The sequence below is a fragment of the Lates calcarifer genome, linkage group LG10 (assembly GCF_001640805.2).
Source record: "Lates calcarifer isolate ASB-BC8 linkage group LG10, TLL_Latcal_v3, whole genome shotgun sequence".
In the NCBI taxonomy this organism is placed as follows: domain Eukaryota; kingdom Metazoa; phylum Chordata; class Actinopteri; family Centropomidae; genus Lates; species Lates calcarifer.
This window is the reverse complement of record NC_066842.1, coordinates 7,175,874-7,197,582: the sequence shown is the minus strand read 5'-3', so window position 1 is coordinate 7,197,582 and position 21,709 is coordinate 7,175,874. Positions and strand designations below refer to the sequence as shown.

General features: G+C 39.7%; 1 protein-coding gene across 1 annotated transcript in view; it reads left to right on the top strand.

Annotated features, from left to right (window-relative positions):
- Positions 1–21,709, top strand: part of kcnq1.2 (potassium voltage-gated channel, KQT-like subfamily, member 1.2) — a 149,545-nt gene that overhangs the window by 7,669 nt on the left and 120,167 nt on the right. The window contains exons 2-11 of the mRNA XM_018675946.2: positions 3,630–3,720; positions 7,827–7,953; positions 8,164–8,242; positions 8,340–8,436; positions 10,141–10,281; positions 12,675–12,785; positions 13,105–13,200; positions 13,886–14,023; positions 16,254–16,419; positions 20,388–20,414. Of these exons, the coding sequence (XP_018531462.1) occupies positions 3,630–3,720; positions 7,827–7,953; positions 8,164–8,242; positions 8,340–8,436; positions 10,141–10,281; positions 12,675–12,785; positions 13,105–13,200; positions 13,886–14,023; positions 16,254–16,419; positions 20,388–20,414 (1,073 nt within the window). The remainder of the gene's footprint in view (positions 1–3,629; positions 3,721–7,826; positions 7,954–8,163; positions 8,243–8,339; positions 8,437–10,140; positions 10,282–12,674; positions 12,786–13,104; positions 13,201–13,885; positions 14,024–16,253; positions 16,420–20,387; positions 20,415–21,709) is intronic.

The following is a 21,709-nucleotide window of genomic DNA, read 5'->3' as shown; positions in this document are numbered from 1 at the left end:
TCCTAAGCTTATATTGCCTTAGTTTCACAGTTGATTGAGTGGAGGGTTTGGTGTGGCTCTATGTTGTACTTATTTTAGTGAAGCTGGATGGATCTGTGGTCAGTAATACTTGCTAAAGCCCCAGCTGTTTTGTTTTAATCAGATCCCAGGGGTTTTGGCCTGCCTAAATAAGGTTGGCTAATGGTTGTGAGTGACCTAGTCCTGTCTGCAGCAGACACACCTCCTGGGGTTTTGATACTGAATGCTTTAGGATGAAACATTATTGAAATGCTAAATCACTCCATCTTGCTGCTATTTGTACACAGCCAGCCTAAATATACCATCTTAAATCATTACAGTCAACGGTTTGGCAATGGTTTTCAATAGGGGTGTATGCTTTGTAAAGTTTTGTTCAATCTTGTTAAATTTTTATATGTTAAGAGACACTGGTGAAAAACTTGGAGCAATGCTAATTACAAATATGACAGATTTATTTATTTATTTATTTTTACTCAAAGCTTCCTCTTGCTGCTGGCTGGCACCCTGACATTGTGGATATGAGTTTTACTTAAAAGTGCATTACGGTAATGTTGCTCCAATGCGCTACATCATTATTCTGAATTGGCTGCAGCTTTATGCTGCATGGCCTGTCCGATGAATTATGACATTTATCCCACTGCTGGTAGAGTATTTGGAATCCCAGGGATATTGTAGGGCACTGTTATCCCTCCAAAACAAAACAAATGCCATAAACCCATGCGCTGAAGGAAAACACACAGATACACAGATACACAACCTTGTCCATGACCTACATGGCTATGACATCATATTTATGCTTATCACAATAAGATGATCACGTTTCAACACAAAGAAAATGGTTTTTGAGTTGACTTTACCTGCCCTTGTCTTGACCTGCTCTTTCTGTCTAGTCTCTTTCCTCCCAAAAGGCTGGTAATGCCCCTGCCTGGGAGCCTAGCAACAACATAAAACAAATTGTTTTTCCCATTGGCCAGTCGCTGCTCATGTCAGATCAGTCCATGTGCAATAGCCAGTATTACCATGGCAAAACACATGTCACAATGGCAGAGATTTTCATATTACATTTCCCCTTTGTACCTTGGCTCATATGTGTGGTCTGTATACATTGTATCTGCTTTTTATGATTTGTACTAAGAATTAAGAATATCTGTGTAGGTTGGTGAGAGCGCTGCAGCAGCAAGCGTGGAGTATGAGAGGCCACAATCACATTCAGTTTCTACTGTGGCCTTTGTGTTAAGCAGCAATACCAGTTAAAAACAGTTATTCATTAATGTTGTGCGCAAAAGCAAATGAGTTCCAAATACTACTGGAATTATCCACATTTTCTTGACTTACTTAATCTTTATTTTTAAATCTAAACTTTAAATTGAGCCATAAGACTGCTTTAATCCAACTGGCTCATGACTGGCCTGACCTGTCCTGCTCCTGTTTGATTAAACATGCTATCCTGACTGCTGAATCATTTCCTTTTAGTGAAAATATATACCATATAGAGGGTTGGATTAGCTCTAAGCCTAGTTTTTAAATGTCACATACATCTCAAATCCATCAGTCCCATATGTTGGGGACACGCGTTTCCAACTGTGAAATCTCATTGGCTACCACGGTGACACTCCAGTATCCCAAGATATAACTGATTTGATTTCTGGCTGAGTTGTAGGCTGAACCATCTAGCCAGCAAGACATGCTGTCTAGTAATGTATAGGAAAAAGAGGACCAAACTAAATCAATCAACAATCAAAATGGCTTGTACATGATACTAGATTACATCTGAGCGGATGATGTCACCTCAGGTCATCGTCTTGTTGATGACCGGCTTTCTTGTAGGTCCAGAAATACACTTGGGATATTGAGTTCCAATGTTTCTGCATTTTGCTTGCATTTCAAACATAATCCAAGAGAGGGAGAAAGAAGTGTGTATCTATGTGTGTGCACGCCTGTATGTGTATGAGAGAAGTAATCCTCACAGAGTAAAATCACTGTCCCATCTGGCCAATGTGTCATTAGGGGAATCCTCCTTTAGGAGTCTTACCCTCTGTCACCCCACTCTGTCTTACGCTCATTCTACCACCTGTCTAGACTAGAAATGAGCAAGATCTTTTAAGCACCTCACACCTTATACCCCTTTTCCTCAAATAAACACTATACCACTATATACACCCACCTATATATACACCACTATATAGGTGGGCTATGAATGATGAATGTATGATTTGGAAATTCTCTTTTGGGGATACTCTATTAAGAAATTATAGATCAAACCTGTGTGGTATCCTCTGTGAAATTAGTATTTACATTCTTCTGTCCCTTTCCATCCTGGAATATATACAGTTCTGCATTATTTTGTATTTTACATGAATAATAATAAACAACAGACACTTACATAACCCTACCAGCATATGGCATGTAATCCAGCTTGTAGCATCATAATGCACCCACTGCTGTGTGTTTTTAAAGTGAGCTTGATGGCGATGATGGTGCATGCAAACACTCATAGTATGTCATGTAAAAGCACTTAAAAGATGGGTTGAAGGATTATTTCTGGGATGGTGAAAATACACACAACAGATTCTGTCTAGTAGACGAACAGCAAAGCCCCTCATGAGCTTCTTTAAAAAATTTGAAGTGGTTTAAGAAGTAACAACAGTTTTTAACTAAGCTGGTAATATCTTAAAAAAAAACTTTTAAAAAAGTTTTAAAGTAGCTTGAATTAAGCATGCTAAAGTAGCAAAATAAAATTAAAGTAATGCTTAATTAATTAAGTTATTTATTTATTTTATTTTTTTTGATCAGAAATAATTTTTAAAGAATCCTGTGAGCAAATAGAATGCTTTGAGGCACCATGAATAAAATAAATAAAGGATGTAACAATTAAATAGGCCAGGTTTTTAGCACCATATATAGCATATATGCTTTATATACCATGCAGTGTTTATATCCAAATGTGTGTGTACAATGTGTATACTTCTATATCTTCTTTATCTTCTAATAAAGTAAAAGCAAAAAAGAAAAAAAAAGAAATTAAAAAAGTGAAAACAGTAAATTGAGAAAATAATCTGCAAATTAATTGATTATGAAAATAATTTTTTAGTTACATCCTTACCTTCCTCCCCCCACATCACTCCTTTGCTCTCTGCTTTCTCTCTTACTTTAATCCAGTCTTTTCCTCCATCCACCTCTCCCTCCTTCCCTTTCTGTTTCCCTTAACCTTCATTTAGGTGTGCTGCTTGTGTATGTCCCTCTCACAAGGCTATATTTGTAGACTATGTATATACACTGACAGATGGACAGTCTCATTGGAATGTTTCACTGTTGCTAGGAGACGTGGAAACATCCTGTTAGCTGTTAATACAAGTAGATTGATGACAAAAAGGAAACCGATAAAGTACCTTGACATTTATGTTGGACAACTGACAAGTAAACAATCTTGTTTCTTTTAATTTGTAGCAAATATTATAATTGTGTTGCATGTTTCAATGTCAGAAAAATGGGTTCATTCAGGTGGCTATTATGTAGGCCTATAATAGTGAAGTATTTCTACTTTGTTACATTTGATTACTGGAATAGTGTGTGAATATAACTGACTCAAAACACTGTGTCCCTCCCTACAGCTTCCTCATGGTCCTGGTGTGTCTAATCTTCAGTGTCTTGTCAACTATAGAGCAATATGCAGACTTTGCCACTGGAACCCTCTTCTGGATGGTGAGTAGTTTTATTGTGCTGATCAAGCAAAGTAAATCCAGATCCATATTCTTAATTCACATTCACATTTTTTTTTATTGTGTGGATTTAACATCAAATTATCTAAAATGAATCATCATCAGTTGCAGCCCACATGATGGCATATCTGTTGATGTAGGTGCTGAGAGAATTCAGTGGTGTCCTGACAGCTGCACATTCAACATTTGTTTTTGTTTGTGTGACAAAATAGTTCTCTGTTGATTACTAAATTTATATTTTTCTAGAAAAAGATGTAGACAGATAACTAGTCTCAGGCAATAATATCTGTGCTGCAGTACCTGTCTGTGTCCACATGATGGAGACAGAAGATCTTGGCTGGGAAGGATCTTACCCGCCATCTTATACCTCAGCCCAAAGATATTACAGAGCTCAAAAAGATTAATCACTCTTAGTTATTGCAAGTCAGTCGACACCTGCCAGCTTGTATTGCATTCACCCAAAGCACTTTACAGTAAGTAACTTGTGCATAGATTATCAGCATGGGTATGTTCAGGAGCCATTGTTTGTAACCTATTGTGATGACACTTTATGCAGAACCATTTGGCTCCACACTGACTGTGCCTGCTAAGACTTGCTGCTAAATTGACTTTTTTTGTGGCTTATTAGACTGTTAAAGCTACTAAGTGATGCAATAAATCCAGGGCTTACAACAGGTAGAGAAAATTATGGCTGCTGTTTGGAAACTCTACAAAGAGCTTGCATCATCTGTCTTTTGCCAGCACACTGTGAATATAAATACACATGTAGCTACTGCATACTCACACACAGTTTACACAGACACACACACACACACACACACACACACACACACACACACACACACACAAACACACACGAACACACCTCCTGAGTCCTGAGGGCAATCAGAGGACAGAGTGGACACTGTGTTCTGTAAACTTTTGGCCAGTGCCCTTTGAAGACCTACTATCACAGTTATTCATTTATTTATGCCCAGGAAGAGCCAAATACTCTCTATCATTATCCTGAACTCTCTTTCTCCTCTCTCTCCACCCTGCAGTCTCCCTCCTCCTTTTTTCTTTTCATTATTCAAGATACCAGCAATTATTAGTCCTGTGAAGATACAAAAAAATAGAAAAAAGTCAACATAAATTATTACCACTTAACTTTTTTCTTTTGCCTTGTTTATTTACACACCTGGCTGTGTGTTTTAGTGAATGTGTGGATGCATGTGTGTATATATAATGTCTGGTTTTGGTTCAGTATTAATTGTGAGATAAGATAATGCCTTATCATGTGTGTTTGAGGGGGTGGAACTGTGTGAGTGGTGTCATGGTGGAGTATACCAGTGGCAGCAGCTATACTTAGAAAGTTCAGGGTTAGCTGACATCCGTGAATCACAGGCTGCTTGTTTTGGATGGTAGAGGGGACGTTAGTCCTTGAGGATATTTGGCCTTGAGGGCAGCTGCCAAACGAAAGCTAGCCAGGCTGGGCAGGAGGCATAGGATCACACATGTGTCACATGGATCTCTTCTTTGTCCTCTCTTCTGCCTGGGTTTTGTTTTGTTAATCGCTTCCCTATTTTAAAGTTTTAATATACAGTATATTACACAACTGTTCTTCTGCCTTTACCATGTGTGTGGATGCGCAATTATGCATAAAATTAAATTCAACTTACTCACAATTTCATTCAGTTTGGATAGTCATAGTCACACGATGCCTAAAGATAGTAATGACCTGTATTTAGTACCACTGTCATTTCACTTTATGATTATGGTGACCTTCTAATCTTTTCTTGAGAATCACCATTAGACTGTTTCTACTGCAAGAAAAACTGAAATCTAATTGTAAGATTGATGAGAGAAAAAAATTAAAAATGAAATGAATGGAAAATTTAACCCTAATCCAACACCACTAACAAGACTATTACTTTGATTGTGTACCATCCATGAGTTGCAAAAGCTTTGTAAAGCTCAGGTAAATCTAGACGTAATGAATGACTTTGTGAGTGTGCGTGTGCGCTTAAGTGCACCTCCCTTGTAGTGGGACACACAGATGAAGCAATCTAATCACATTTTCATCTGATACCGTAATTCCCAAGAGGCTCTTTGAATGAGCTTCATCCGCGTCTGGCTTGATGAGATTATTGCTGCGCGAACAGGCAGCTGTTTTCAGTAAACATGTAGTTGCCAGTTTCTGATACACATACAAAAACACCCCAACATCTGGGTGACCCATTTTATGGAATTATTATGACTAATCCCTTCAAATTCCCCAAAATTCATGCGTACCTTTGACTTTCAAATGTTACCCAGATGTCATAATTACTAAGCTCGATGAAATGGGATTCTGTGGGCTCTTTGTGCTGGTGCTGATGTTTTGGTCTGACAGTGTGGCAATGTAGTGAAAGCTTATTAGTTTGTTCATTTTTTTTGTCGTTGCTTTTTTCCTAGAAAACATATACACACAATGAACTTTATTATCCCCTATAAGGTAACCAGAGGTTTTGTAAGTAGGATGGAAGTATCAAATGTTACCACGTCATTTGTCAGTAACAGATTAAATTTGATATAGGCCAGAATTCAATGAATTGTGTAAATATTTCAGTCAGCGCTGTCCATGGATTATGAAGTGTTATATAGACACAGCAATAGGGGCAACAGATGTAGTCTGTTACTTTCCTACACTAACAAAAATGCTATGGTTGGCTGGTCGAGTTCAACTGAAATGGATGTTATAGGTACTCTGGTTCCAAACCTCTGAATCTCTGCCCACATCTTCGATTAGTTCTGCGATTCAAGTATGAATGAATGAAGTGAAACCTCATGGTAATTCAGTCTGATTATCAGGCTATGTTATAGAGATTAACTGAACCATTTCTGCCTGTCTCTGTCTTCAATTCTGCCTCTCTTTCTTCCTCTCTCTTTGTCTTTAACTCAATGACAGAAAATGAGCAATTCATGGACCTGAATGAGGAGTATAGGAATCCCAGGCCAGACGACTCAAGCACAAAATCTAAAGCTGTAAACACAATTAATTAATGAATATGGCCAAACTGAAAATTTAGAAAGCAGCAAAAAGGGTCTGTCCATCTCCCTCATCACCATGATGACCGTGATGGGTTCTTTAGGCTGGTACTCAAAATAAAGTTGTTTGCCACACTACTGTTGCAAAAGTATCACTAAATTTACTCATCAGTGCATTTTTTTCTTTGTGCTGATACTTAAGTGACATTTTTGACTGCCAGAATAGTGTCTGGTGTGATTGACAGGTCATTGTTTTTGGGCTCTGTGGTTCCGTGTTATTGCAGCCGGGCTCATGGTATTAAGTTTCATATAAGGGGTGGTCAGGGAGCAGCCAGTTCAAGCAATCAACGAGATGGCCACCCACGTGGCCTTTTAGATTTTAACACACAATATAGTGGCTAAATATTATGGATACATGGTGGCCAGGAAAGTGATCTCTATCAGACAGAGTTAATTAGTTCACAGAGGCACCCATGTATGCACATTCTAAAAAAAACAAATGCACAAAGGCACATAGTGGAACGCAATTTAAAAGCAACAACCTCAACAGATATAAAGGTGCATGATTACAGCTCAGAATCAGGTATTGTCATTTTTTTCATAACAAGTATATTTAATTGTCAACAGAAAGGTTTACGTTTACAACAAAATCTCAACACCACAAGTTTATTATTTAGCCTTCTTATCTGTTAGGAGGCAGTGTGATGGCATTTCATCCTATGGCTCCAGTCACTTAGCCATTGACCCTGTCTCAATATGAGCTGTCATCAGCCATGTTATCAACCTTCATCTTTCCTCCTAGGTGGTTTGGTGGTCCTATTAGACCACCTCAGTGTCTCTCTTTCTCTATCTCACACACCTGTCATTACCCATTCATATCATATCGTCAATCTTGGTGATTGATTATAATGGCCTTAATGCTTTTAGATTAGTGTTAATGCACAGCACTACATTATCAATGCTTTTAGAAATGATACCTTATCTACTTCCACATCCTCTCGTCCTGTGTGTATTTCACAATTACTGTCTCTGTACCAATGGATTAATGTAACCCTTGCTCTGTGTTTGCATTGTGCTCTGCAGGAGATTGTGCTGGTGCTGTTCTTTGGCACAGAGTATGTGGTCCGGCTGTGGTCGGCAGGCTGTCGCAGCAAATACGCGGGCATCAAAGGACGCCTCCGCTTTATCAGGAAGCCCATATCAATCATAGGTGCACCTGGCATTTTCCTTTGTTCCCATTTAATACAACGGATGTCATGAATTGTTTTTGTAGATCAGCAACTTAGATCGTTCAGTGCAAGCAATGTAAAGCTGTACGTTACAAGTAATGAACTGATTCCAACACTGATTTGATGACAACTTACTTGATTTTTTCTTCTTTTTATGGTCTGTCTGTGTCCCTCTTTATTCCATCTCACAGATTTGATAGTGGTCATTGCCTCAATCATTGTGCTCGGTGTAGGGTCCAATGGCCAAGTGTTTGCCACGTCTGCCATCAGGTACAGCAATTATTTTGTTCTGCATGTCATTATTCACTTATAGCCAGACACAGATCAAGAGATAATGAGATGGATGAGGCTGTGTTGTGTGTTGCAGGGGCATCCGATTCCTCCAGATCTTGCGCATGCTACATGTGGATCGACAGGGAGGAACATGGAGGCTCCTAGGATCTGTGGTCTTCATTCATCGACAGGTGAATTTAAAGTGTTCAGGCGGATACTGTGTTTTGTTGCTCTGTATCTGCATAAAGAATACAGAGACTTGTCCAAATATCAACTCTTAGTTGTATGTTCAGAAATGTATTTATTGGACAGATTTAAAAGATTTCAATTTTCATTTGTCCTTGTGTCATTTAGCAGCAGTTTCTTCTGTAGGCTGCTTACACAGCAGGCAGACCAGCTGCTGTAATCTATACCATAGTTACAGCATATTAGAACAAATCCTCTGTGCACAGTCAGAAATACATGCACACATGCACAAATAATCTGCAGCAGACCTGGCTTTATAAGGAGAAGGGAGGTAGTCAACGTTGCCTCTCGACTTTTTTTTTCATCATATCCTGGTACACTTGTTCTAGTATTTTCTCAGGCTGATAACACAATGAAGTCAGAGGATGTAATGTTCTTTTCTTAATCCATGAAGTAGACAGTGTTCTTTGGTTATAGTCAAACCTGACATTCATGTCTCTTTGATGCATAAGAACAGGACTGATCACTGAGGATTGTGTGCAAAGGTCAAGAAAATAAATGTTCAGATGAATCCAAGATGAGCTGAATGTGATTTGTTGCCATCTTGCAGTTGTCAGATGACCACTTTATTAAATGATCTGCTCTGTTTAGTGGAAATGTATTGCTGGAGGTCTCCACCTGTTTTCACAGAACTATGGTCCTATTTCACATGGGTTTCAACCTCTAACATAACTCTATAGATAAACAGGACAAAGGGCAAAAACTGTGCTTACTTCCTGCCATTACACTTTCAAATAAGCATCAGACATAAACATCATATAAATGTACAAATGGTCACATGTAACTGAGCCGCTCACCACCTAACCTGACTGGTTAAGTTGAGGGAGGGTTAGAGGGGCAGCCAGTGTCTTGTTCAATGCCACAAGCCTGACAGATTGTAGACCATTGTATAGTAGTCTGCTACAATAACCACCACATCCTGTTTATCCTTTCTGCTATGCAGAAGGTGGTTGGTGACCTATCTGACACAAAACTATCTCAACAGCACATAGCATGATGCAAACAATATTCGTTCTTAAGCAAGGCCTAAGAGCACCATAAAACTCAGGAAGATGACAAGTCTAGCATGTGCAAAAGCACTCTCATGGCTCCAACATAATGAAACTACGAGCTAGTCTCTTCAGCACGCATGGACAAGGGAAAGACCCAAATGGCACAGTCAGTACAGTGAAAGGAAGCTTGCTGTCAGTCAGGGGCAGCTCGCAGTATGTCACAGGTCAGCTGAAACATCTGTGATGCTTTGAAGTAATGCTGATGTGGGCTGTCCCCAACCTGGCTCTTTAACACCTAAAAAATAGATAAGGGCATATTGTCAAAATACAGTTTGTAGGTTGTTTTATGCCCTTAAAAGACATTTTACACATTTTATAGCTCAAAGTGCAGCTTTGGGAGTATTTCCTGTATGCAGAAAAGAACCTGCAGTGGGGCACGATGAGCGTTGAAAGACAGGAGAGATTGCTAGTGGGTTTGCGGCAACGTTCAAGCTGTGACAAAAGGGGCAGAATCTTTGGACAAGGCCATTCATAGCTTTACTTGCCAATTGCAGCTGTGTCAGAGAGCAAACCAGAGCAAAAATGGTATTGGTATCTTCTTCATACATGTATAATCTCTCAAACAACATTTTCATAATTTCTTTCTGTTCTTTTCAGGAGCTGATCACAACTCTGTACATTGGATTCCTGGGTCTGATCTTTTCCTCCTACTTTGTCTACTTGGCAGAGAAAGATGCTGTGGATGAGGAGGGCAAAACTGGCTTCTCCAGCTATGCCGATGCCCTGTGGTGGGGTGTGGTAAGGAAGCAAATCTAGAAAAAGGAGTGCATTGTTTAGTAGTTGAAATAAGCCCTTCGCTGATGTTTTTGTGCATATTTCCATGTGTTTGTAGGAGTACGTTTTCTAAAATGTGTTTTTTGCAGTGCATATATTACTGGAATCCTTGAATGCTACTTGAATTTCCCAGCATAGCTTACATACTTGGAAGGCCACATCACATGCATATTAAAAAAGATCCGTCCTTCTGAAGAGCTGTAACAACTCATCTGTACAATATACCCTCAAGTGGAGTCTTAACTGGAAAATGGAGATGGCTTGCCTCTGTAGTTAGACCAATTATGAGCTTCCTTGTATGTGTTTTATTTAATTTAATTCTCTTCATTGGTTCTTCGTGTCACACGCATGTGTTGGTGCAACACTTAACACAGAGGCAGGTGTGTTTTGTATATTTGTATGTTTTTCATGATTAGAGCTGGTTTGGCCTATTTCCCTCTGCGTGGAGGCTCAGGTTTCCAGAGCAGTTAATTAAACATTTGAATTGAAAGCGCAGAGTAATGAGAAACCTATGGCAGCCTTGTGCAGGGGATCAGTGTGCCACAAAGAGACGGTAATAAACCATTCACCTCTGGGCTCTTTGGCTCAAAGAACTTTTAAAGCACCAATATAAAGTGTCAGTTCCCTTAATTAAAACTTTAATTGTGGGATTACCACCTTTATGTAACGAAGGTTAGAGGGGTCATAGTGCTCCTCACTGGAAAGTTGAAGAAAAGCTGTTATTTGTGTTGCTCTGTTCACAATGTTGAGAAAAGAGTCACGGCTGGGGATTTGCACCTTTTTGTTTTTCTGAGACCGTAAACTTGAGAGTCATGATATGGTGTAACAATAGGTCTGGTCAGGTTCGTGAGTGTTTGTGTGTCTGTGCTTATTGAAATAAGATTGCGCTGATTGGAAAAATGTTAAGCTCTCCCAGTGCGTATTCCTTCTCCTGGCATGATTTCCACATTCGGATGCGCAGGTGCAGAGCACAGCTGGAGGACAAGCCAATGCCATGATTCATATCCCCTTCTCTCTCTCGTTCCCTCTCTCTCTCACTCTATCTCTCTCTCTCCCTTACCTTCCCTGCTTCTCTTTGTCTTTTGCCACAATAGTTGTTTGATACTAACAACCTTTCTAACTTTAAAAGGGACACAGTGTGACTAGGAAAATGAGGAAAATGAAAGCCGAACTGCCAAACTTGCCATTTTGTAGTTGGTGCTCATGTACAATTTGAATTAGGTGTAATCACACATATAGTACATTTGACATAAAGTTCATATTCAAAGACCAGGTCTGTAACCTTTGTTTAGACATGAAGGGGTTTTTGCCACTCACCCTACAGTCTGAATGAGAAGGGTGTTTTTGAGTAGACCATTCCACTCTGATGGTCAGGAGGACATTGTTTAGTCATCGGATTTGTGGATGAGGGATTAAATCCCCCACTACTCCACCCAACCCCCCAACACACACACACCCCTTACTGCCCCTGCTCCTTCTTTTTTACTCTCAAAGCCCTTTTAAGTATCTCACCTTACATCAGCCGCTTTGTGTTAGTGCACAGTGGTGGCTCACGAGGTGATACCCCATAGACACCCACTGTAAGCCAAGTGTGTTCTGAATGTGTCAGAATTGGCTCGGCTTTCAGTGGGTGTACATGCAAATGCGAGAGGTATTTGTTTTCCCCCCTCACCCCAGCAAATTCCTACACTCACTGAGGATTAGTGGTTGGGAATCTTATTCCCTTTAAGGAGCAAGAGCTTGAAATGTCCCAGCCATTGCCGACAGTCATGGAACAAAGCCAGAATGGCTGATGAACTTTTTCTTTATTGTCTAACTACTGTTATAGACTGCTGTGGTAAAGCTTTGAGAGCTCTGCATTGACTGACATGTTCATTAAAAATGAGAGTGATTTAAAAAAATCTCTATATCTGAATATCTGAATTAAGTTTTATTTAAAAATCAAATATTTTTATAAACATAAGCAGACATTTAGTTTAAGACCGTAAAACGATGGTGCATTCAAGGTCAAATTATTTACATGTATTTTTCAGGTCCATGTGGAGTAAAATAGAAAGACAGTTATCATAACTGATATGTCCTGAGATGAACTCACCTTTGATGAAACGTATGAGTAGCCTCTGACTCCACTGAGAGACTTTGTGGTCAGACTTTTATTTAGAAATGTATACGCAATGAACTCACTCTGGTTTCCCTTGACTTACAACATTATAACTCTTGTTTTTCTGAACTCAGAAGTTTCTTGCATCAGTGAAGGGCCCTGAATGTAATGAGATTTGTATGTTTGCATTTTTACAATCTGCTTGCGTTAATCTTAGTAGATGTAATAGGAACTTTCATTCATTCTCTGTCTCTAGGTGACTGTCACCACCATCGGCTATGGAGACAAAATTCCGCAAACGTGGATAGGCAAAGCCATTGCCTCCTGCTTCAGTGTCTTCGCCATCTCCTTCTTCGCCCTGCCTGCTGTAAATATAATTTAATCTGAATCATATCAAATTCACAAGCAGCAAGGAAAGAAATAATTCATTAAACCTATTTTGTTTCATTTAGTGCCAACCGTATTAGAGCTTGGTTGACTCCTGTTTTTCATTTTAGTGTAGGCATTGCTTTCTGTGATAAAGCATAATTAGGCTTCTTTGTCACTATCCTTACTGCACTGATGTAATGCTAAAACATGTACATTTATCTTCATTCTCCATCTGTCTATCTACATCTTCAATGTGTTATACATGTGTTTTATTGAAGTATAAATTGATACAGTACAAACTAATTATCCCCACTTAGGGTATCCTGGGTTCAGGGTTTGCCCTTAAGGTCCAACAGAAGCAGAGACAGAAGCATTTCAACAGACAGATCCCTGCTGCAGCCTCTCTCATTCAGGTAATTTTAGCATTGAATGGAAGGAGCTTCACTGTAAGGCAAATTATTATAGTATATTAGTATACTTTATGCCAAAATCAAATTCAGAGGCTGATGTGGGATGCTGGTGTGTACATTCAAGCACTGTATAATCTACGAGATATACATTAAAAACCAGGTCAGACACCAAACACATGGAAATAAACACATGTCCTTTCCTCCACAGTTTGTATTGACATGAACATATACAAATCTTCTCAGTCTGATCCTTATTTTTTTAAAGGTGCAAACTTGCACTTTCCAGATCTTTCCAGTGTAAGCTTCAGCAAACACTGGACTCTGAACAGAGAGGAAAAAAAAGTAATAGTGTTTGTTGTGTCTGGAAATTCCTACTGAGCCATGGAAAAGGTGAGCTGCATACCACTTGCCAAGAGTGAAATGGTAGATGAACGAGTAGCTATTTAATGCCAAAGGCTAAACATTACAAGGATTACAATTACCCTGAATACGCTACGACACAACCACAGAGAGTTTAGACACCAGTTACACAAAGACACCAGAATGTCTTTAGGACACTGACAAATATCCACTCTGTGACTTTTGGCCAAATGTTTTTTGTTTGATGGTACCACGAGTATTAATCAAACTTCATTCGTATAGCAAAGAAATATAACACTAATTCTATGTTTCAACCTGTCCTCCTCAGACACTGTGGAGGTGCTATGCAGCAGAGAAACCAGGCGGCTGTGCTGCTACCTGGAAAATGTACGTCCTCACTCCAGAGGCTGTCGCCACAATGGATTCTGATAACTCCAGCCCTAATGTTAGGAAACTGAACATATCGGTAATTATTCAATTTATCTTAAATTTGAGCCAAGGTCATTGCATTGCTTGAGATTTGTAGAGTTTTCAGCTGCGATTGATTTACTTTTCTCAGAAGACGGGTCAATTATTTCCTTCTAAAATATTATGGATGCCTTTGATGCTGTGAGCCAAGGCGCTAACCTTGTGACGCCCTTGGTTTAATCCAATTAGATACTCTTCCTTGTCTCTCTCTCATCCCCTTTTTATTGTGTCTCTTTACTTTGATCTGTCCATTAAGGTGAAATCCCACCCAGTACAACAACAGAATTCAGTCTTTAAACTTTGGGCATATGACCATTTATTTGTTCACTCTCTGATTTTAGATTTCATTTTATGACCTATGACAATGCACTGTGGTATTTCTCATACTGCATACAAAAACATTTTCTTTCTCAGTAGACATTTGAAATAATCCCTTGAACTTGAGCTGTGGAACGTCAAGAACTCTTCAAAAGAGCACTGTCAGGAAAAGCCATCAGACTGTGATACTGCAGGGCGATTTTGCATACGTCTGGCCCACACCGTATTGTCTCCTTGTGCAGTTCACCTTTCACAACAATATTAGCTATGTTGCGTCTAGGCCATACAGCATAAAAGGCCAAGTGAAGTTCCCACAAACATACACACACGCGGAAGGACACACAGTGGCCCCCTCCTCCCCCCCAAGGCCTGACTCCACCAGGATGACTCGAGGCCTTTGTCTCCGCCGCACAAAGACTCAGTCAGTTGAGATGATGTCACCGCCGCCTTTCTCATGGGAGTAAACCTTTGTCTAGTAGAACAACAACAAAAAAATCTTTGTGTAGCATTGAACCCACATGTATAGGGGAGAATGAAGGCTGCTTCCGCTCTTTTCTGTTTCAGCATGTGACTTTCTCCCCTGACTTTCTCTCCCCTTTCTGTCTTTCAAGACTCTCTCTCTCCTTTTTCTTCTCTGCTTAACAGACTTTATTTCACTCTCTTTTCTTTTCAGCTCTTTCTGTCTTCTCTCTTTCTAAGTATTTTCCTCTGCCCCTCTCTGCTTTTCTTGTTCATTCCCATTCACATTGGTTTTTCTCTCTCTCCTCTTTATATCAAACTCCATCAGTCTGTTTCTTTATCTCCCTTTCTCTTAAACTCAGTGTATGATACAGTTTCTTCCTGCCTTTCCATCTTTCTCTCTCTTTCCTCTCTTTGAGTCTTATAACACCCACCACCACCTCCCTCTCTCGCTCTCTCTCTTAATGAGTCATTCAAACTCTGGGTATTTGGATTGAACTGCTGGCCACTTGTCAATGCCAAGGCCTGATCCACTGAGTCCAGATAATTGAGTTTCTATAAAGGCCACGTCCATGACGTGGTGTGGGTCAGTTGGTCTGAAAATTGGACTGGAGGAACATTTTGGGCCAGAAACTCACTGACACGAACACATAGCTATGAAAAACTATGTGTTAAACTGAGATTAAACAGGAACCGCTTATGTCAGCAACATGCAAACACAGATGGAATTTGGTAATATTGTGATGTATAACAGTATGAACTACACTGGTGCTATAAGAAAATAAAAATGTGTTTTAGTATGTCAGTGTTTTTGGCATAGTGTGGGGTTTTAACACACTATATCGAGATGGCTCGATAAATTGTTCAGAGAATAATGTTTCTTTTTGAATTTGAACAACTGAAATACATTCAGATATGATGTGTTGCTATCAGGCTTCACTTTGCACGAATATTCCACAATAAAAAAACAACAGTTTCAGTGAAGATGTTCACACTGACAACATACATTAGCGAGCAAAGCAAAGATGGCACTTACAAAAGTGTTTCCAGTCTATATTAATAGGTTTTGCTGGTGGATCATACCTGGAAATTAATTGCTGCTCCTGATGAAGGAGTTCATGAATGTTCAACCTCCTTCACAAGCGAAGATATTGTGTAATGGATTCTGAGACTGTGATATGGGTGTGAACTCTAGCTATACTATGCCATAATAGGCAGCTTAACTAATTTCCAGAGAGTGTGAAGGACAAGTACAAAAGCTCTGACATCATCTCATATATACACTATCAGGACAATTTGTCACACTTTGTATTTATTCATTTGCTATATTTGAGGAACAGTTGTAATTCTGTTGATAATTTTCAGCTTTTAAAGACTGTTAGTTGCATTTACATTTCATCATCATAAGAGTCCTGTTTGTTTATTGATGGAGTTGATGTTTCTTCTGTCAGAAAAAGGGGACCAAGAGGAGGCTGAAGTCCAGAGGTAATGGCTCTATGGGGGTTGGCTCAGAGAGGGCTGTATCAATCCCCCAGATCACTTATGATCACATCGACGACTCTGTGGAGAAGAAAGATGTCTCATTTTTCTTGGAGGAGCCAAGGGGGACTGTTGAAGGTAATACACTGAAAAGAACACTGCTCTCATGTTGCTGTAATGTACAGTGACACTTAAAAAATGATATTAAATAGATGTCAAATTTTTTATTTGTTTACTCCGAGGTCCACCAGCTCTAACTCATTGTTGAAAGAAAACCAGCAAACCTCTGTTAATTACCTTTCCTCCAACAACTCCATCTCAGACAAGTCAACTAGCCAAGATTACACATGAAAGAACCAAGCCCTGTTTTATTACTGCTTGATCAAACTGACTTCATTTTGGATGTCTTTACAACAGAGTTTTTATTCAGAACTTGACACCTCAAAATAATGTCATGTTCTCTGAAGGTGTTTTTGAAGAAGGTGTTTCTCAGTTACATTGAATATTGTTTTGTAGCCATGTTTGATGTTTTAATGCAGTTTATGGCCAGCTGGCAATGAAGCCTGTCTCATGTGGAGGACATTCGACGAAGTGAGTTACTGCAGTAATGAAACCAACTTTTTTTTCTGCTCCTCTTAATACAATTTTGTTTGATGAAATAATGTGTGTCAAGAGACGTGAGATGATGTCATGCTGCCTTAAAGGCCTTGGAAATCCATTATTTCAGTAAAAGTTTGATGTGTTTTTGCATTTGGGGCATTGAAATTGCCAAAACAACTCAATGGGAATGACATTTGTTATATGCTGTGTTGGCAAGTGTTTGTCAGACATTTTGAATGTCCTTGAAAATAAATACTGCAGATAAACAGAAAATAAAATCCCCAGAATAACTATGTTGCCAGCTTAACATATCTAATAATACACTTATTCTTACACCTTTAGGCTAGAAGAGTCACCAGAAAAGCTGGAAACTATAAAGCCAACATCCTACTGTGTCACATTAGCATAGATCTGACATCAGTAAATATCTGACAATTGTGGCCTATTCAGAGGCGTTCAAACTTGGAGCAAGGGTGCTTGCTGCTGTGACTGCTGCCACATGGCAAGAAATCATAGGAAATCATAATGACTCTGTCATCTCATTAGTTCATTCTTTGTGGAGATATTGGTAAGACAAAATACATGTGTGAGCAAATCTGGCAATAACAGAGGGTAGTGATTATGGATGTGTACTGAATGGGCCAAACTTTTTAAAGCATGGTATATCATGTATTGGGGGGAAATTGAGTTATAGGCACACTTGCAGTGTGTCCCCAAGGTCCCCAGTATTATCTGGTCATGTCAGTCCACCTTTTTTGTCTCTTTAAGTTTTCATCTAGAGCCATCATCAGGTCAAAATTAAAATTTACCTGCTTAACATCAACATGTTATCACCATAATCATGAGCATGTTACCATGTTGACATTAGCATATACTTTAAAGCACTTTTGTGTCCAAATACAGCCTCACAGAGCTGCCACCATGGCTGTAAACTCTTCTGTCATTATCATATTGCCCTTGTTGCTCTAACCTTAAGTACAAAGTAATTACAGAACAGACAATCCATTTGAATGTGAGTTTTAGAGATAATCTCTTGCAAAAGATTGTAGTTTGGTTTTCTTAGTTCATGCAAACGGTGGAGACCATTACACATTTTTGGAAGAGTTGTTATGCGGTGGTTTCTCATTTTCACACAGTAAACAGAGGCCCTATCCCGATCTCCTTAGAGCCAAGATGGCTGCCAGGTGTCTCCAGTAGGCCAGATGGAAGCCATTACAGTCTCAGTGGTGATTAGAGGTCATGGTTACAAGCGCTTTACTGCCTCACTTGTCCCCTTTGCTGGCCACAGACACTCAAACTGAGCTTGGATAAAAAAAACTTTAAAATATGGACTTGTCAAGGTTACAAGTGGGAATGTCTTGTTATACTGCTGGCAGTTGGTGTAATCATGCCAAAGCCAAATTGTGTGTTCTTTTTGTCATGAGGCTGAGAAAAGCTTGACCAGAATGATTATGTTGATTTCAGATCATTTGGTATGCAGATAATTATAAAATGTGACCTACAGTGATTTCTAATCGTTGCCAGCACTCATACATAACAATAGAAACAGTTTTTGTTGTAAATGCAGGCCTGCACAAACAGTGTTATCAATGGCTGATTGGTTAAGGGGGCTTTGGTTTGACTTCCTGTGTTAAAAGCCAACCCTGCCAAATGAATTGACCTAGACTCCAGGTTAATAAATGCACTTTATGAGTTTTTCCTGTCAAAGCGTGCAGCCATAAAAGAAGCTTGAGTGACATAAACTTGACATAAAGGCAGACCATCACTAGAGGATCAACCACTTATGAGGGGAAAAGTTGTTTAGTTTCCTGCTTAATTGAGTGGATCTTAGATAATGAAGGAGAACATATGTTTTGTGGAAAGTGTGTGTGGAAAAATAAGAATCCTATCAAAGTTAACTCCAAACCAGTTAGATATCACATTTTAGCCAGTATCCATTCTCAAATTTATACAATAATATGCAGCATATTAAGCTCAACAGATAAATCATATGTTCTAATAATGTTTTTTCTTATACAGTATATTGACTCAAGGTCAAGCAGGTTGAGACAGAGTGGAAAAATGAATTGGACAAGCTGGGGATGGCATAAAACCATGTAAAGAAGCCCAAGTCTGCAGCCTGCTGTCACTAATGATAATGTGTAAAGTTGAAACAGCATGGGACTGTATGATCTTTGCTTCAGATCCAGCCATAAAACAGGCATCTACAATGTAAACTGTCTACACTAGGGCTGCTGCTTTTTTATTTGTTTGAACCATCACTGTTTCAACCTAGTATTAGGCTCCTGGGCTTCTTAAAAATACTTAGCTGAGAGAATTCTTTTTTTTTTTTTTTTTTTTTTTTTTTTTTTTTTAAAAGTTCAGCAGTTGTTATTAAGATAGCTCAATGATCAGTGGTTCTTCCTGATGGTCCTACTTTATGCAGCTGACTCACTGAAAATGCATTATCGGTTGAAAGAGCCATTTAAGCACAACATAAATTGGGTTTTATATGTTTTTTAATCACTTGTACTACATAGCAAGCTGGTTTTATTTAGTTTTTGCTGTAAGGGGTTTATGAGTCAGGTAATGCAGTTTGGTTGTTTCGGGCAGGAAGGGCAGGGGTTGCTGCAAGGCAGGAGGGAGTGGCAGGGTCTGAAATGAGAAGAGAGTTATATCCCTTTTTACACCAAAATTAGTGGGATTTTTTTAGAGGTGGGTTAACTTGCTGGTGTGTCAAACATGACACAGACCAGAAAACAAACCCACTGCAAAACAGGGTTAGTGAACAGTGGAAGGCAGAATAGAGGCCACTGACTCCTCTCTCTATAAAATTAGGAGAAGCTCTTTCACCTTGCTGTCTTGTCAGTGTTACATACAAAGAACAAGATTGCAGTTGCACACTGTTCCCATAGACTGTAAAAAAACAATAAATGTTCCTGGCTATTTACATGCCAACATCCAGAACTTCATAGTATTGTGCCGGAAGAGGAGTGAATATTAGTGTGTTGAACCGGGTGTCATGTTTCCATCGCTGCCGATCAGAGCTGGAGCTGATACATACACGTGACTACTGTAGTCATTTGACCCATGAATGAATGCCGATTGTACTATTTCCCACTGAAGACAAAAGCCAGATGTTAGTGGGTGTTAGTGGGTTTTTTGTCCAGTGTGAAAGGGGCTTTAGTAAAATGGCAAACGCAGGCAGAGAATCAATGAATGCATGAATGAACTGTGACACGTTGGATTAAAAGAATCTGTGAATGAGTAGAAAGCGCTATCTGTGCTTCTCCCATACTGTCTTGGATGCTTTTTACAGTTTTATCTGGCCCAGACTGAAATGTGAAATCAATCACATTCTAATAAAGGAGGAAGTGGTTGTGCAACAAAAATGCTGATGTATTGCAAAGTAGGTACTGATTGAGATTGTTGATTGCATTAGTTGGAAGGATGTGTCATTTTGGCACAAATTGTTGTAGTGCAGCCACATTGCAGTCTAAAATTAACAGTTTTGTGTTTCTTTGCAGGAATCACCAGGATGTTCAGACAGACAGGTGAGTCCTTCTAAACTCCCCCATCACAACTGAGGTACATTAAATGGGATTGTAGGGATTGGGATGTACCATTTTGTCAACAAATATTTAAATGCACTGCGGTTTTATGGTAGCTCCCTCAAGTTTCCCTTCCATAATCTTGTATTTCAAGGCATAAACTACCAGAATCCAAGTGACAAGAAGGCAACAATGGAGACTTTTCTATATACCTTATTCTTTGTCAGAATGACAGACACAAAGCCTGAATATATAGTGTACTTGTGATCACTGCACTGTCTAACCAGCAGGCCCTTCCACTGGTTAAGTACTTCTTTTTCTCCTATTAAAAACTCCTCTGTGTTAATCATTAGCTAGCTTGCCTTTTTAATGTGGCCCAGACAGTATTTTAATTAGACTCACTGGCTGGCTGGGCCTTTGTCCCCAACCGGACCAAACCAGAGCCAAGCAGAGAGACTCAGACACTGGTCCTGGGTTGACCTGGCCTGTTTTCTTTACTGGGTGCCCTGCCAACACCACGGGTGAGGAACAGGGCTGGCCGGGCTAGGGGGACTGTGGGGACCGAGACAGGGACACCAAAGAGGGGGAGAGAGTGAGGGAGGGGGTTGTGGGGTTGTGGAGTTGATAAGCGGCCATTGTGGAACACCAGTGGTCAGAAATAAACTGGTCATTGTTTGATTTAGTCAATGTCCTGCTTATCGCTCCACTTATCTGTCTGGCCCCACCTACCTCCCAGTCTGTGAGAATCTCTCAATGGAGCACCCTCTCACTCTCTCACTCTGTTTCTCTCTCTCTCCAACTTTTTTTGTCTGCATTTATTCTTTCTCTTACCCCTGGCTCAAAATCTTCCAACTAAACACGTTTGCACTGATGGGCCAGATAAACTACATAATGTTAATAAACCCTTATCCTGTTTGTGTAGCCGATAAGCCAGTTCACGTCTCCTTCAGTGAGCTGAAGCTGGGGCTAAAGGTGGCTCTGGTTAGCTCTGGTTACACCCCCCCGTCTTTTTCTCTCACTTTCTTTCCCTCTCTCCTTCCCTGTCTCAGTCTCCTCTCTATTGCTGTCTATGCTTCCGGATTGGACAATGTTAAACAAACTCCATGATGGAATACAAGAGAGGTTGAATGGCTTTTACTTGAATTGGAATGGTCATTCTGTGCTTGGACACAGATTTGCCTCTCCATTCTTTATCACAATGGAGGCCTGGTGGTTTGGAGGAGAGACATGTCAAACTCCGCTGACAGTCTGACTGCAGGTCAAGACCCTGCTACACATGTTGTTCTTTGCTGTTGTTT